Source organism: Agelaius tricolor, unplaced genomic scaffold (assembly GCF_023055355.1).
Source record: "Agelaius tricolor isolate 1412-34295 unplaced genomic scaffold, bAgeTri1.0.p SCAF_26, whole genome shotgun sequence".
NCBI lineage: Eukaryota > Metazoa > Chordata > Aves > Passeriformes > Icteridae > Agelaius > Agelaius tricolor.
The window spans coordinates 5,471,983-5,488,021 of NW_027269286.1; the positions used below are offsets into that span (position 1 = coordinate 5,471,983).

The 16,039-nt window shown below is 39.9% G+C and overlaps 1 protein-coding gene across 6 annotated transcripts in view; it reads right to left on the minus strand.

The window, feature by feature from the left end:
- Positions 1-15,832, minus strand: part of LRCH1 (leucine rich repeats and calponin homology domain containing 1) — a 116,540-nt gene extending 100,708 nt beyond the window's left edge. For 3 of the 6 annotated variants that reach the window (XR_011682489.1, XR_011682490.1, XM_071448459.1), the window contains exon 1: positions 15,446-15,830. Coding sequence is in view for 2 of the 6 variants with exons in the window: in XM_071448459.1 (XP_071304560.1) it covers positions 15,446-15,686 (241 nt within the window). In the remaining 4 variants the exon portion in view is untranslated. Of the gene's footprint in view, positions 1-15,445 lie in introns of all 6 variants that reach the window. The other 3 variants (XR_011682487.1, XM_071448458.1, XR_011682488.1) reach the window with 2 other exon arrangements.
- Positions 15,833-16,039: the final 207 nt, after the last annotated feature.

Genomic DNA, 16,039 nt, shown 5'->3' on the forward strand with positions numbered 1-16,039 from the left:
TAACCCAGTACAAATAAGTAAAATTTACTGCCATACAACTTTAAACAGTTTAGCAATTCTAAACACAGGCATTCCACAGCTGCCATCAGAACTTAAAGGGAAAAAAAACACCACACACTAATCTCAACATAAGCAAGTCTGTGTCTCTGAGTATTTTAACTGAGAACTCCAGTCTTGATTGCTACAAGCTCCTCATGAACATCTTTCTAATGGAGAAACACCAAGGTACACAGAACAGGATTTAAAATTAAGACCACATCACATTCTCTTTTGAAGTGCTGTAAAAGCACTTCCAAAATGCATTAACCTAGGTTCTCTCTTCAGTATTTCCTTAACAGACTAACAATAAGAATCTACATTTGGTAATATAGATGCAAAACGTGTCAGAATTTATGTCAATACACAACTGCAGAAAAACTCTACAAGTAGGTCTGTGGATAAATGTCAGCAAACAAAAGGTGTCTGAATAGTGTGTTTTGCATAGCTGCAAAGCAAAGTTGTAAAACAAATCTAATCACCTTGGGTGTTGCAGTGTGATGTAATAGCCTGTTTCAGTCATCCCAGTTCCTTCCCCAGGTGTGCCAATACCCTCTCCCTTCCCCTCTCCCCTTGCCTCCTGCTGAGAGCTGTCCATCTTGAGAGCTGTCCTATCTTGGTATTCCTGCAAGAGCATCATGTGATTGGCAAAGTTCAAAAGATGCCTCTCAGCCCTGGGGACATTGGGCATTCAGGTGTCATTTGTCCCCTGAGACTTCCCCCCTCCCCTTACTTGGTTGGTAAATGGTTCCTCCTCTTCAGGAGGGTCAGTGTTTTCCACTGAGGCTTCCACGTCATCCATTGGAGCACTAAGGGCTTCCAAACTTGGGTATTCTTTCACCACAAAAATGCTGGGAATTCATAACTGAAGGAATACCTGGGATGGGACTTCAAGATATTTGGGAATGCCTCAGCTAAATGAAATATGCTTCAGCTGACAAGAACAGATTGAACAAGTTTAGACTTGGCCCAGCTTTGCACTGGTGGTTGGACTAGATGACCTACAGGGGTCCCTTCATCAGCATCTTAGGTCCTTTCATAGTTACCCTGTGATCCTATAAAATTTAGATACAAAGTTAGAATGAAGTTGTTACTAAATTAACTGCATATTCTAAGTGATATTTACCATTTACTTACAAACAAATGTTCTCTTAAAGAAGCTGTTTTTGTGAAGTTGTAATTAGATCTTAACCTAAAGTTTTTAAAAGGACAACTCAAATGCCAGCAGAACCAAAATTATCACAAGTAACAGAAAAACACATATAAGAGATCCAAAACAAGGGAACAGCAGAGCTCTTCAAGCTCTTTCTGACAAGAAAATTTTACCTGGAATCTACTCTATTATTTATGGAATAGGTAAAAATCCAAATCACCTACTACTCTATTGCCTTAGATTTGATCACCTGGACATCTGTACCACCAATTCACCTTAAATACTAAGACTACTTAGAATGCACATTCCTTTTATGTCACTGACACTTCTAAAGCTGGTCCTTCTGTATCCATAGCACCAGTACATAAAAAATTCTGATGTCATCTGCATTCCACCAAGGGTGGAGGCAGACAAACACTTTCTCAAAATGAGTTCCCAAGAAATCTACATTCATAAAACCAAAACATCCTGTTTCTATAAATGGAGTTGTCAAGCAATCCATTCTAGGACAGATACTCAGGGAGAAATTCTTAATTTTAAAGCAATTTTACCTGTATTTTATTTAGAACCTTCCTCAATATTACACATAACCTTCATTTTTATGTTCCTAATTCATAGTACAAAATACAAAAGGAGATACAAGTGAAAAATTACCACAAGAAGAAAAGTCCACTTGGATATCTTTAAAAAGACATGGTCATAAGCCAGGATTTGTAGACTATTGAAACAAATCATATTCTACAGCCTCATACAAATACACTATCTACTATAAGAGATTTTTTGTTTGCTCACACCAGAACATCATCATTTTGATGTGACTGTAGAATGTTAATCTGACATCTACTCAGAGAAAATGAACAATACCCTCAAGGAAATCATTAAATGTCTCACAAAAAATTAGTTTTATTTATTTCTTCACAACCCAGCATCAGTCAGGATTTTCAAGACCTTCCTACCTAGAATACAAAGCCATTGCTGATAAAATCTGCGAGTGATTGATGGTAATGGTGCTGTAAGTAACGCAAGGCCAAGTTATAGATACGTGGAGACCTGGAGCACACAGTAGGTCAGACACAAGCAAGGTCATATTTAACTCTGTCATATGGAAACGTAAAAATGCAACAAGGAGGAATACAATCATAGAATCACAGTCTTGGCAAGTGACAGCATAAGCCTGGAACAATGACAATCATGAGCTCCCACCAAGTCTAGAGGTGCAAATTACTAAAATGAAAGTTGGGTGCGCTAACAGTGACTACTGCGAAATAAGCTGAACACACATTATACGAAGGAAGGTGTTTACAAAGCAACTCACAAACTGCTGTGTCCAGTTGTTTACAATGAAGCAAAAGACAATAACACTGTTAAAACACCCAAAAACCTGTAGAGTTTCATCAAACTGCAAGATTTTTGGATATGAAATCATATTCACAGCAGAACACCAAAGGTTCATCTGCTTAGGACTGTCTCACAAGCCCTTGCAACATTTAGTACAGCAATGTAAGATAGGAACAGCCTCAATTCTGTCCCACTCTGCTCTGAGGGCAGTTTCCTCCCCAAGAAAAGGCACAGCAGGCAAAACCACATGCCAGCTCCTTAATGCCACAATTCCAAACCTGCCCTAGGAGTTTAAATCCACCATCATAACCATTTAGATCTTCACCATATTTACATGGGCAGAAGTTTTAGCAGGAAGCTAGATGGACAATTGCAATGGCATCCTAAATGACTTTAACTGGAATTATCCCTCATTAATCAAATACAGAAGTTTATCAGATGCAAAAGTAGAAAATAATGTATAACCAACTGCAGAAGACTACATGCCTGCTACAGTGGATTAGCTGATCTTGTTGAGAAAAAAAGAATAAGTGACCAGAAGTTGAAGCTTAAATACAAAATTGCTGTGTAATCTCTTATTTGTTTCCAAAGGAAATATATACTCAATCCTACTATTATCACTGGCATACTTTAAAATTGAGACAGTACACATGAGCCATAAATTTCTGATCTAGATACACAGACTCAGGCAGGGAAATTGATGGCCAGCATTAGGCACAGGGACAAACTGTATCAACATAAAAGTCTCTTTTATTAAGACAAATCAATTGCTTCAACATGTTTCAGCAAGGATAGTCCACTACATCAGAATGTAAACAGCAGCACAAAATAAGATGAGACAGTCTGGAACAACAGGTCTGACTAAATACTCTTTAGGTATTAGAGAAATTCCTCTAAAAGCAGGAAGCTTCTTTTCATAAAGCAAAAAACCCTGGCAACTTACTACCCTCTACCATTTTCATTTGTGCAAGACTGCTTCCCAATTATTTATTTATTTTTTCCTCTTCCACAGGAAAAAAAATAAACTGCAATCTTGGAGATAGATAGCTTTCTGAGATGCTCATGCTTTATTACTCCCATACCAATACCATTATTTATTTCCTCATTTTAGAGCCTTAGCACCAATAACAAAATCTGATAACTGTCTTTGAAAAGCTATTCACTAGACTGATCATCTCAAATTTGTGTGATTGCAAATTTGATCAGAACTCACTTTAGTTTGGCCATATTTCCAGATTATTACGTTAACAAAAGCTTACACTGCAAAGTTAGAACACAACCCACTACTGATTTCTTGGGTGATTTTAAAATGAGGTTCTTTGGATGTTTATGAGCTACGTCTAGAAAAACTCTGATTCTCATTCAGCATTTGCCCACGTTGACTTCACACACAAGAAGGAAAAAAAAAAGTGTATTTTTATAAATTAATTCTATTCCTGAAAACTTTACTTTCTTGCAGCACCATGCATTACTTCTATTTAGGCTAATTCAAAATATTGGGGAAAAAGCTAACAGATTTGTGAGGCATATAGAGGGAAGCAACCTCCAGCCTTTTTTGCAAGTTTCAGACCTTTTACTGGTGTAAGATTTTTCAGATTTAACTAACCTGTTCACTATTCCCTGACTATTTCAAACTCTATCCAAAGTATTCAGAAATCATTCAGAAACATATATTTATAATGACCAAGCATTCACATCTAGTAACTGGTACATTTGTTTCTTGGGGGAGGGCAGTGTTAGGGTTGTGGTGGATTTTTTTCCCTTTTAAAGGTAAACCCTGCAACACTGGATAGAAACACAAGGAAACTTCACAGGCTCCTTCTATTGCCTACATGTACAGTCTCAACTGCAATGCTTGAGTTTCACTGTTCCCACAGCAATACCCTGATTTATTTCTTCATTTTAGAGCCTTTCCCTGTAGAGGCTAAACCTTACACTGTCTCTTACTTCTCTTTAACAAGTACTTGTAGAAAAGCCTTTTTTTTTTCAGGCTACCAATGCTTCATAGATAAACATGGCTTAAATTTTTCTGATAAATGAGATGCTGGAGGGATCCCAGAGCCACATCTCCCACAGCTTAGCATTTAAGTGCATAACTAAAATGCTTCACTAAGACTACCAATTACTGCAGTTCTGTTACTACCGCACAGAACTGCTCAACACCAAACAGAGCTATGAGATTCCAGAAGCCATTTTTAGCCCAGGGCACTAGGCCAAAAATAACCTTTTCAGTTCTCTAGGAAGCCAAATGTACAAAGATATGAAAACTGGCAGAAGGAGTACAGCATTTCTTGCCAAAATACTGATTTTTTTTTTTACTGTGTACAGTTACTACTCTTTCATATTACCCAATTCTTAACTGATTGCAAATCTATAGTGATATTCTTTTTGAGACTATTTGTGAGTTGTATGTCTGTGCCAGAAGCTACTATAAAGTGAGCTTCTGCATTGTGTTAATACATTTAAAACCACTCCCAGGACTTAAAACCTTAATGGAAGCTTTAAGCCTTCACTGCTATCCCAACATCTTCCAGAACAAAACTAATCCAAATACCTCAACATCCATTCTTCAAGATATCATACACTGACAGTTAAAAAAACATACAAAAAAAATATCTCCAAAAAATACCAGAGAACCAAAGTTGGATTCCATTCACAGTTTTGTCTCTGATCTGTTCTGAGATCTGGATTAAGCGATTCAAAATTCCTGCTTCTCAGTTTTTCCAATCTATACAACCAGGGATAACCTGCATCTTTATAGAGCAATGAAATAACTCACTGTGCAAAGTTTGCACGGTAATTTTTTAATGGAAACACGGAGCAAGAGCTATGCTAGGAACAACTAAAAGTAGAAATCTTAAAGTCATTATATTAATGACTTAAAGACTTTAGCTCTTAAATTCATTACATTAACAATCAATATAATTACATAAAAGGCTTTCAAATTACAAGAAATTCAAAAGACTACTTTCTCTACCCTTAGAAGTTCCTGACTGGTTGGCTGAATGTCAAAGTCACACACAGCACACTTCAGCAGAGCAGTAATAGCAGCAATACCATGATATAGAAGTGTCTCATGGTCTACACCATGATAGTGTCTATCTTATCTCTAAATTCACTTACAAAAATGTCAGCAAATTGAAGTTACTGGTTATTTTAAATAAGTTCTGATTTTCTTTCAAATCATAAGATCCGCACCATTTGCATGAAAGATTTTTTTTGCAGAGAGTCTGCCAGATTATCTTCACTTTTTATGGTGAATTTGAGACAGCACATGGAAAAAGAAAAAAAAAAGAAAGAAAGTTCTGAAGACGAGGGAGAAATTTGACAATTTTTTAAAATGAAAAACAATTTTAGGCTCTGCAGTCTTTTTTGTCCTCCCCCAAATAAAACCTCAGAAAAATAACATATAAAACTACACATTGCCAAATTAACATAATAGTTTTCCATCACAATTGAAAGTTCAGACAGTGAATGGAAACATCCATTAAACATGGCTACAATTCAGTAAATCAGTCCTAATTTCTGTACATTATGACTAAGAAGCTATATCATCATATTGATGCTGTATAGAAACTAGAAGGAAATGGTACTGATGGGTCTCAAAATAAGTCAAAACATTTCAAATGGATAGTGCAAGGATGTTCTTGTTCATACATGTCCCTTCAAACATACTAGTAAGCAGGGGGAAATAAAATACCACGTCTAGCAAACCTTGCAAGTGACAGGACATGTGTGAGTGAGGAAAAAAATCAAGTCAGTAACACAAGGCAATCTGAACAGCTGCTAAGTGGAACACAAGCAAGGAGTAGGCATTCAGCCAGACTGGAATTCAAACCTTGGAAAGGGGATCACAGACAAAACTTACTGAGCAGGGAAACTACACTGTACAAAGTGGAAGGCAAAAGGACAGTTTTCTTGAACTGGGATGAACTCAAAAAACCCCAACAAAACAAGTAAACAAGAAGCCCTAGCAACACAACACAAAATGAGCATGGGAAACCCTGGGTTAAGTTGTTCCCCTTGATCAATCACAGCTGTATTTAGTAACCAGGGCATCCTTGTCCTGCTCCAACTGCTGAGAAAGCTCCTTTCAGCTTTGACCAGACACTCATTCCAGAAATCTTCATAACAGTCTGCATTTTTTAATTATATAACATATGAATTACACTATGTTCTTCCTCCTTCCCCACTGAATAGACACACAGCTTTGTTGTTAATTCATTTGCCCTGCCTTAAAAAGACTGAATCGAATGAATTCAGCTAAGCCTCACTATTCTCAAAATACAGTCATATAACAGCAGCAGTAGACAGGTACTACCTGTCTATAGTTCAATAATCCCTATTTCTCTTGTCATTAAGTTTTTAAATAGCTAAAAGTTCAAATAGTACAAAAAGTTATTTTAATAATAAAAGCTTTGCTGACCACGATAACAATTTCACTGTCTTTAAAACTGGACAATGTTCTTACTATACATAAACTATTGCACTTGCATTTTTGGTATTTTGCCTTACCCTGTAAGGGTTACCCAAGCGTGTATTCTGCTCCATGTCTTTCCTTGGCTTACCCTCTGATTCAATTTTCTTTTCCTACCCCAATTCTTGCCCATTTCACAAAACTTCTCCATCAGTTTCAGTGATTTATTTGCACACACATTTTATGAACCTGTTTCTTTCTGTTCACCAAACAACAGATCCAGCTTCTTACTCATGCTTTTCTCTTCACATTTAAATGTGGTGGGGTTTTCCCCCCCCACTTCTTATTTATTTTTCATTTTTCCTTTTTGGCTGTCTAATGTAATGCTACAAAGGAGAAGCGTCACTGCAAATAGCACAACCAAAGATGCAGACTTTAGATGCTAAAAACCTCATTCTGATGGCATAAGATAAATTGAAGTCAAAGTGTCATTTGCAGTCACTTTGCTATTTTTGAAACATACTACTTTAGAATATAAAGTAGTATTATAATAGTATTTTAGTACTCTTTACAGTATAAAGAAATCAAGTCACATGCTATGTTTAAATATATTTCCAAGATAGTTTTTTGAATTAAGTAAAATTCAGCAAAGTATATTTGCCTTAAATCCTTCACACACATATGAATGCCAGCTGCTTCAGCAATGTCACTTCCTACCAGAAATAAGTATTTATCAGATGACAATAGTAGTAGAAAACACCTAGTTCATATGATTAAATCCAAAACCTAGAAATTAAAGCAGTTACTAATCTAGTACTTTAAAGCACCATGGTCCTGAAAGGAAATAATAATATTACAACTACTGCACTTCGCACCAAGGAATAAAATCACCCATCTACAGAAAATTGACATAAAAACCTTCTCCATTCAGCAGCACAGGTCACTGCTAACATTGGTGCTCAGCTATTTTGCCCTTGTTCTGCTTCTCATAAAGACCAAGAACTCTATTTTGATATTTAAAACTTCCAGCTACTTCCAGTAATTTCTCTAACCATTCCTAGAAGAACTACCTCACATAATCACCATGAACTTAGCAGTTACCTTTTAAAAGTTTTAAATCCACACAAGCTCAGCTGAACATGAAACACTTTCATGCAGCTTCAAAAGCAAGTGCAAACCTCTTCAGGCTCCAAATTAAGTGCAAAACTAATCCCCACTTGGCTCTGCCACAATCATCATCTCACAACTTTTGACTTTTTGTTTTTTCCTTTAAGAATATTTCTCCTACAGCCTGGGATAGGAGGACAAAAGACTGTTATTGTTATTTCTATTTTTAAATAGTTAGGAGGTTTGCAGGCATTAGGGTGTTCTGCACCATACAAGGAAAAAAAGAATAAAAAGCTGGCCAGCAAGACACCCTTAGAGAAAGACGCTGGGGAAAAAGCGTCAGAATTTCATAAATGAACTCCTCCCACAAAGAAACATCTATGCACAAATTTAGCAGAAAGGAATTATTCCTCCAGAAGCTTAACTCCTCAGTTGCATTCCAAAGAACTGCTCTGATGGGTGTATAACACCTTGCACAACATGGTCAGCAGAGAACAGTCAGAAGTCAGATGTACCACTATTTCCAGTTTTGACAGTGATCCGCTCACTGAACGCAGGGGTAACATTTCTGGCTCTTTCACTTTTACACGTCGGAGGACAATAAATGGGTGCACTTCCCATAATTCTGGTCTCAGCAGAACAAATTGAAGATATCTCTGGTTTGGGAAGTGCCATTTCAATTATTTAAATCATATTGATTTTAACTGTGAATTAGCAATCTAAGCAGCTTGGGAATGTTCACAAATCTAATAAAAGCTTACTAACAGTCAGCAAGAACACAGCAGGCAGAATGATGAGCAGTCAGCCTGTGGCCCAGAGAAGTTACTCATCTTTCCAAGAATGGTCATTCTGATACAAAAACACCAGTCTCTCCATCTTGTTTGATCTTGTAACTCTGCAAGCAGCAAAATCACTGGGTTTTCCTAATGCAGACAAATGGATGCTAAGCTTCCCAAACTTAAATTCAACAATTAGTATTTTAAAGTATAAATTTGAAACTATTATTTGTAGCATAAAGTCTGTAAATGTCATCTATCTTGGAGCCAAACAATTTTCTCCATGCTTATCTGATTCTCTATCCACACAATTCTAATCATTATGAACATAACTGGCATTTTTCCTCAGTTTTTCAGATTTCAGAGAATTATCCCAAGCCATTACACACATTTCCCTTCTTTGACTTCATATATTTTCTTCAACAGTTCCTAAGTTTTCACTCTCTATGACACTTCTACCTTTAACAGTATCATCTTTTTACCTATTTCCTTGTTCAAATCTGTATTGCATTGGCATTTGCCCCTTTCCTCTTCCAAGCCTACTGTGCAAATATTCATTCCACTTTGTCATAGCTGATTCTGCCCCGCCTCTTCCCCTCACAGAATTATTCAGTGTTTTCAAAACTCTCTGGACAGTAACTGTGTTAAGCTTCCTACAATCTCTCCTGTTTAAGAGATGTCTAAACCAAGATGCCTTTTTTGCTGAATAGAAACAGACCAGGGAAGGACTAAAAGAAGGCTCACAAACAATGTAGGGATATTTAGCTTCTACCTCCCACCAGTGATCACAGGTGAATGGATCTGCAGAACTGCTTGTCTAAAAGCATTTGAAAGGGAACCTGTAGCACCTTGACTTTCATAACAGCTCTTCTGGAGCTCTGAGTCAGTCTTTTCCAAGCAGATTGGCCAAGGATGCACAAAGCAACAATATTTCTACAAAAGCCTTCAGCTTTTATTCATTTACATGCACAGCACTTCCAAACATAGCAATTACAGGCAGAGCTGTTTAAATAACTGCCACCCTAAAGGGGAAGTTCTCTTTGGGGGTAAAGGTTCAAATCACAGCAGAGCCTAATCCTGCTGAAAAGTGAGGGGTTTCACCCTTTCTCCTATCCCTTCCCATGGTCTTTAGGCTGGCATCTCTCCTACCTCTTAGCCTGTGCACTAGTTTTGACTAGCAAGCAAGTCAAAAAGAAAAAACAAACAAACAAATACAAGGGAAACACACACACACAGTCAGTGGTAGAGAGCCATTAATCTGCTCGAGCCACATTCTGAAACAGTAACCAGACAATTGTGTACTCATAATTTGTTCCATGCAACAAACAGTCTGAGCCAATTCACTTTATTTTGGGCTGAGGAGCATGTAACAGCACCTGCAAAGTCACTGGCTACATTTCAGCTATGGGAGCAAAAATCTCCAGACAAAAGAGGTAACTTTCAAAAGCACCACTGACTAGACTCCACAGCAAGAGAACTAATAGACTGTTTTCAATAAACTCAATAGCCTTGATGTTTATAAGATCCACAAGCAAGGATACATTCAGGCTTCAGGAAGAACAAAAGGGCCAAGAGGGCTTAAATGGTATTCTGCAGTTATAAGTTGCTATGCACATCCATGTTTCTAAAAGAACTCTTTTAGTTTGATAAAGCTCTTTCCCAAAGTATTGCTTATTAGTAAAAAAACAGAAATTAGAATATGTTGGCACAGAGATGTCTAGACACATCACACAAATAGGTGGTGTCAGAAACTGTTAAATACATAATAATGAATACAAAACTGATTCATCTTCATGTTTTAGCCATAAGACTTACATCCCCTAAGTTTTGGCTGCAGGGTAATACTCAATTCATTAGTGATAATAAGCAAACATACTTACTCTCTCCCTGTCCTAATATACTTAAGATACTCTTGTGTAAAAAAAACAGTAAGTAAGGCTAGAAATCTTCAAATAAACAAGAAAGGCTGTAGGAAGAGACTGACTTTTGAAATTAAAAAGAAACTGAGTTCTATTATTTTTTTAGCCTTATAAAGACATTTATTGATATGAGTTTAAGTCAAGTGACCACAATGAGAGGCTCTCAGCCTTATCCAAAAATCCACAATTTAATCAAAATATTAATTCAAAATTATGAATTATTCAAAGTAATTATCAGAGAGAATTCTTAAAAGGAGCAGGGCATATCAAATACATTTTTCTCTAGTGGCCAAATAACAATCAAATTCTAAAGAGTTCATATAGTGGTCATATTTGATATTTGGAAGTGTGCAGCAGCACAAAGAAGCCATGACATCCTGCCGAGTACAACCTGCACTTAGAAGAGGAGGAACCAACTGCACATCTACTGCTGAAATTAGGAGAATTCTCACATGTGAAGGAAGAATTACATTAATAAAGCAGGTGGAGAAAATAAGTAAGAATAAATTATGGCAATCTAACATACACAGAATCATAGAATGGTCTAAGTTGGACTGAACCTTTAAATGTCATCTAGTTCAACTGCCCTGCACGAAGCAGCAACATCTTTGACTAGATAAGGTTGCTCTGAGCCCCATGCACAACATATTTAATGTTTAAAAAAGGGGGGGAAAACAAGAAATACTACTGTTGATGTTATCAGCAGAGAGGAATGAAAGGAACATATTCACCCAAACCAGCATCCAGGCTCACAGCAATACTATGATTTTTCAACCCTGAAAGCAAGTCCATCATTACAGTTGAAAAAACTATTTCAAAGATGCTGTCAGGCAAAGGTGTCTTCAACACAGCATTGTCTGACAAGTATAGTCCACTCAGAAGCACTTTAAAAAAGAGCAGGCAGGAGCTCTTTTATCAAGAGAGCATTTTATTGCACAAAAAAAATACACATTCCTTCCAAAATTTCATAGTGCCCAATGTAGCAATAAAATACTTCAATAAGTAATTATTTTCTAATAATCTAGCATGCAATTTAAAGAATTTATTTTCTTCTCTGCCAGGTCCCTACCAGCAGCAGCAAGTAATCCCTCCCCATGTGCCTAATTCATCCAATAGAAATGGATGAAGCAGGTATTCACCAGAACAGGTTCAGAGGATCTGTCTTCAGAAATACAATCAAAGCCCACAGAAAGAGGCTGAGGTAATACAGCAGGCAGCCATGGTTACATCTTTGGGCCTTTCTTGCTCTTTTATGAAGTAACATGCTTCCAGCATTCCCAGTGGTTTGGAGGAATATAATTGCATGCTATTACTTAAGAACTATGTGATTACTGTGCCACTGCCTTCCGCATAACCCAGCCTGTAATAAAAGTGATAAGAATAGCATTTATTATTTTTGAAATGCTTTTTGCATTGCATTCACACTGATGTGGTTTAAAATGCCTGACTAAACTCAAGACACTTTGCATAGAGATTTTATTTTCTTCTAACAGTACTGAACACCATGAAAACTCCATTCTATGTGCAGAGACCTGACCAGGTCACTCAGCACTTGAGCAGAACTCTCAAAGACTGAGGAAGAAATGCTCTATGACATTTCTATAACCAAGATGGATTTAATGCAAAGAAAAGTCACAGAAGAAAAAGCATAACCAGAAGCTGCAGGAATAGAAAGTGACAAGTACAATTCAGCCTCTGTAGTTACAACAGAATGTAACTGCAGTGAGAACTAGAAAAATCAAACTATCCCATCCCAGCTGCTAAAGGCAAACAAGTCATGTCCCTTTCGTAAGTGCATCAATTGATATAGAAAATCTGACTTCTAACTTCAGGAACAAAATAAATGCATGAACAGAGAACTTAAAGTTGTTCACTCTTTTCTTCCTTAGACCTACAAAAAGCACTCAGAACCTTTCTAGAAAACAAGTTTGATAATATTTTACTTGAGAGAAGCTGTAGATGATCACTTTCTGAATCAAAAATATTTTCAGTCTGCAGTACTAAAACACTTTCAAGTGCAGACATGGTTTCAGTTTTCTGGAAATTCCCTGCTCCTCAGAGCCCTAAACTTAACCCCCCTCACTCATCTCCTCTACATCAAGAAGTAACTTCATTTTTCAGCAAGCCTGGCAATCTTCTCCTCCCCTCAAAAAAACAGTGAAAGGCTACCCCTACCCTAAAAACCAATGTTTCAGGACTGCAGAGACATGTCAACACATCAGATCCAAAACTACAAATCACTCATTTCAAGGATCTATTCCAAGTAGTACAAGAAAGTTTTGTACTATGCACATTTATGGAGAGGAAGCAGAAGAGAAAATTCACATCAAGAGTTTGCCCCAAGAGTTTCAGAATCTTGGCCTTAAGCCAAGCATCTCTCCTGTTTATATATTTTTCATGTAATGTAACAAACGGAAAAAAACATGGATATTTTGGAAATGAATATCAACACACAACTTTCAAGGCAGTTGCCATTAAACAGTTACAACAAGCTGTTACAAACAAAACCTTAAAGCAACTATAGATTAACACAGTGTTCTTCTAAAAAGGGACAATGATAAAAGGGCTGCTGTTGTCACAAGATTAAGACAAGGGTTGATCTACACTGCTGTTTATATCAAACAAAAAGAGAATGAAAACACAATTCTACATTCAATTTCATATTGAATTCATATTGTTTACATGTTTTCCATGCAAACTCTGACAAAAGCACAATAATGCTTGGAGACTATTTTTTCCCTAGAAAAACCAGTAGAACAAGCAAGCATGTAAGAAGCAGGTGCTACCTCTATATACTACACACAGCTCATGCCTGTACAGCACGTACTTACACAATACACAAATACTAACACACAATCACTACCAATCAAACTATTTTCTTTCCAGTATACAACCCCCTCAGTATACAATTTGGTTTTCCAACAATTTGGTTCAATATCAAACAAGCTCAACTTCTGGATTTCCAAACTATTTATCTTGTATTGCAGCATGTCTACTGAAATTCAACTTTGAAAAAGAAATGAGATAAAAAATGCCTTGCTTGGGATGACAAGCTGAAAGTTCTTCTAACCACACAGAGTTCCCCTACCATGCCTATCCCTTTCACATCTGCTACTGAGTCAGCTGATGGTTAGAATGGTAATTCATGCTATCAATTCATGGTAGTTTCATTCATCAAGTTTGCTTCACTTCTTTAACTGATATCAGGATATAGGTGCTCACACAGACTAATGTGAAATCCACTCAGCAACAGCCATCAAGTAACACAGTTAAACAACAATAACATATGACACCTACCATACATCTGAGGCACTAACTCTGGGACAGACACAACAACCACGTGTTGTCTCCATATACAGGAAGGCATAAATGCCCTCACGTGCAGCAGTAGCTGAGAATTTAGATTCATGTTATCACATGTCTGCATGCAGGTATAGCACCTGCTGTTTTATGGGGCAAGAACAAGTGACTACACGTCTCCTGCTCTGCTGCACAACACAACTGTCTCCAGTAGGCAAATGGGGACACAAGGGCATGTGGAGGCTGTATGCTGAAGACCTTAGCATTAAACTAATATATTGCTCTAATGCGGGTTTACACCCTTCTACCTAGTGACACCATGTAAAGAAGGAATTAGGTTCCATCACCTGGGATAAACAAGAGCAGGAAAACTCACCTGACCCTTTGAGGTGGGTCTGCTTCCCTAGGTGAGAAATAAGTGTGCACTTTTTCATGTTGGAAAAAAGGTGCGAGAGCAAGTTAACAGAGACTGAATACATGTCTCCTCACCACTCCTGCCTGCAGGGTTGTCAGGCCTGTCCCCTCTGCAGATTTATGTAATGATGGTGTCCCCACTGTAGAGTACATACAGTGCCTGTGAAGACGAGGATTTCTCTCTACATTTGCCCTGGAGGACAGCATTGCATAGAGCTGGCACTTGTGGCTACATGACTGTAATGACACTAAGGGGCATGTCAACCCCAGTGCTGAAGAAGTGGCATTTGTGAGAGGTAGCATGCTCCCTGGGGCATCTGCACAGCAAACAGCCTTCCTATGGACATACCTCCCCTGTGGCATGCAAGTAGGTGACACGTTCAGAGGCACACGAGTATCTCAATGTCGCTACACATGGACTTGCATCCCCTCCGCGCCAGGTGGGTTCACCCACGAGCAGCAGGACAGAAGCAGCAGGTATCCACCCTGGCACCCTGTGTGCATTCCTGCCGCGGCTGAATCAAAGGAGGGCTGGCTGCCACCGCGAACCTCAGCAGTCAGGAAAGGGTGGCACAGAGACGCACGTTCCCCAGAGAGAGAAGAGGACAGGTGCGAGCAAGAATTCCCCACACATTCCCCCAGTGTGCCAGGGGAGAGGCAGCTCTGCCTCACCAAGAGCCGAGCGGGGGGATGGAGGGGAGCGTGTACAGATCCAACCATATGGAAGCAAACACCTACCTCATACACCAAGGCGGGGGAATAAAGAAAGCACAGGGTCCAGGGAGAGATGGGGGTGGCCTCGGCTTCCGTGTGGGGACGGGCCCCGGAGGAAGGCGAACGAAAGAGTGGGGAGTGGGTACTCGCCCACTCGCGGGAGGTCGGGGGGCACTGAGGGGGCGGGGAGGGGATCCCGGGCCATTCAACAAACCCGCCTTCCCCGCTCCCCGGCCGCCCCCGCCCTGCGCGCCCGCTCGCTCGGGCTCACCTGCCCGCACCGTGTCGGAGAGGTCATGGCTGAGGGCGGCGGCGCTGCGCGGGAACTCCTTCAGCTTTCTGCCGCTCAGGTTGAGCCCCCCGGAGTGCGCCGCCTCCTCCAGCGCCCGCTCCAGACCGCGGTTCAGGGGCGCCTGCAGACCCAGCGCCCCGCTGCCGCTGCCGCCCACCCCGGCCGCCGCCGCCAGAGCAGCAGAGGGGAAGGGCTGCGACTCGCCTCCCAGCGTCGCCATCTTTCCCTCGCCGCTGGGGCTACCCGAGAGGGCCACCGGACCTGCCTCCCTCCTTCCCTTCTTCTCTCCCTCCTTCCTCCTCCTCCTCCTCCTCCTCCCGCTCGCGGCGGCGGCGGCGGCGCGAGCAGGGGGCGGAGGCGCGCGGCCCGGGCGAGGCGCGCCCACTGCGCATGCTCCGCCCCTCCCGGCGGCTCTCCCCGCCGCGGCGCCACCTAGCGGCGGCGCGCTGCTCCCGGCGCTGGAAGTGCCAGTGGGGAGGCGGAGAGGGGGCGGCTCTCCATTGTTTTCTTGCCATAGCATTCCTTGGAAAGCCAGCCCGGGAGGCCTGCCCGCTGCCGACTTGGGCCCCTTCT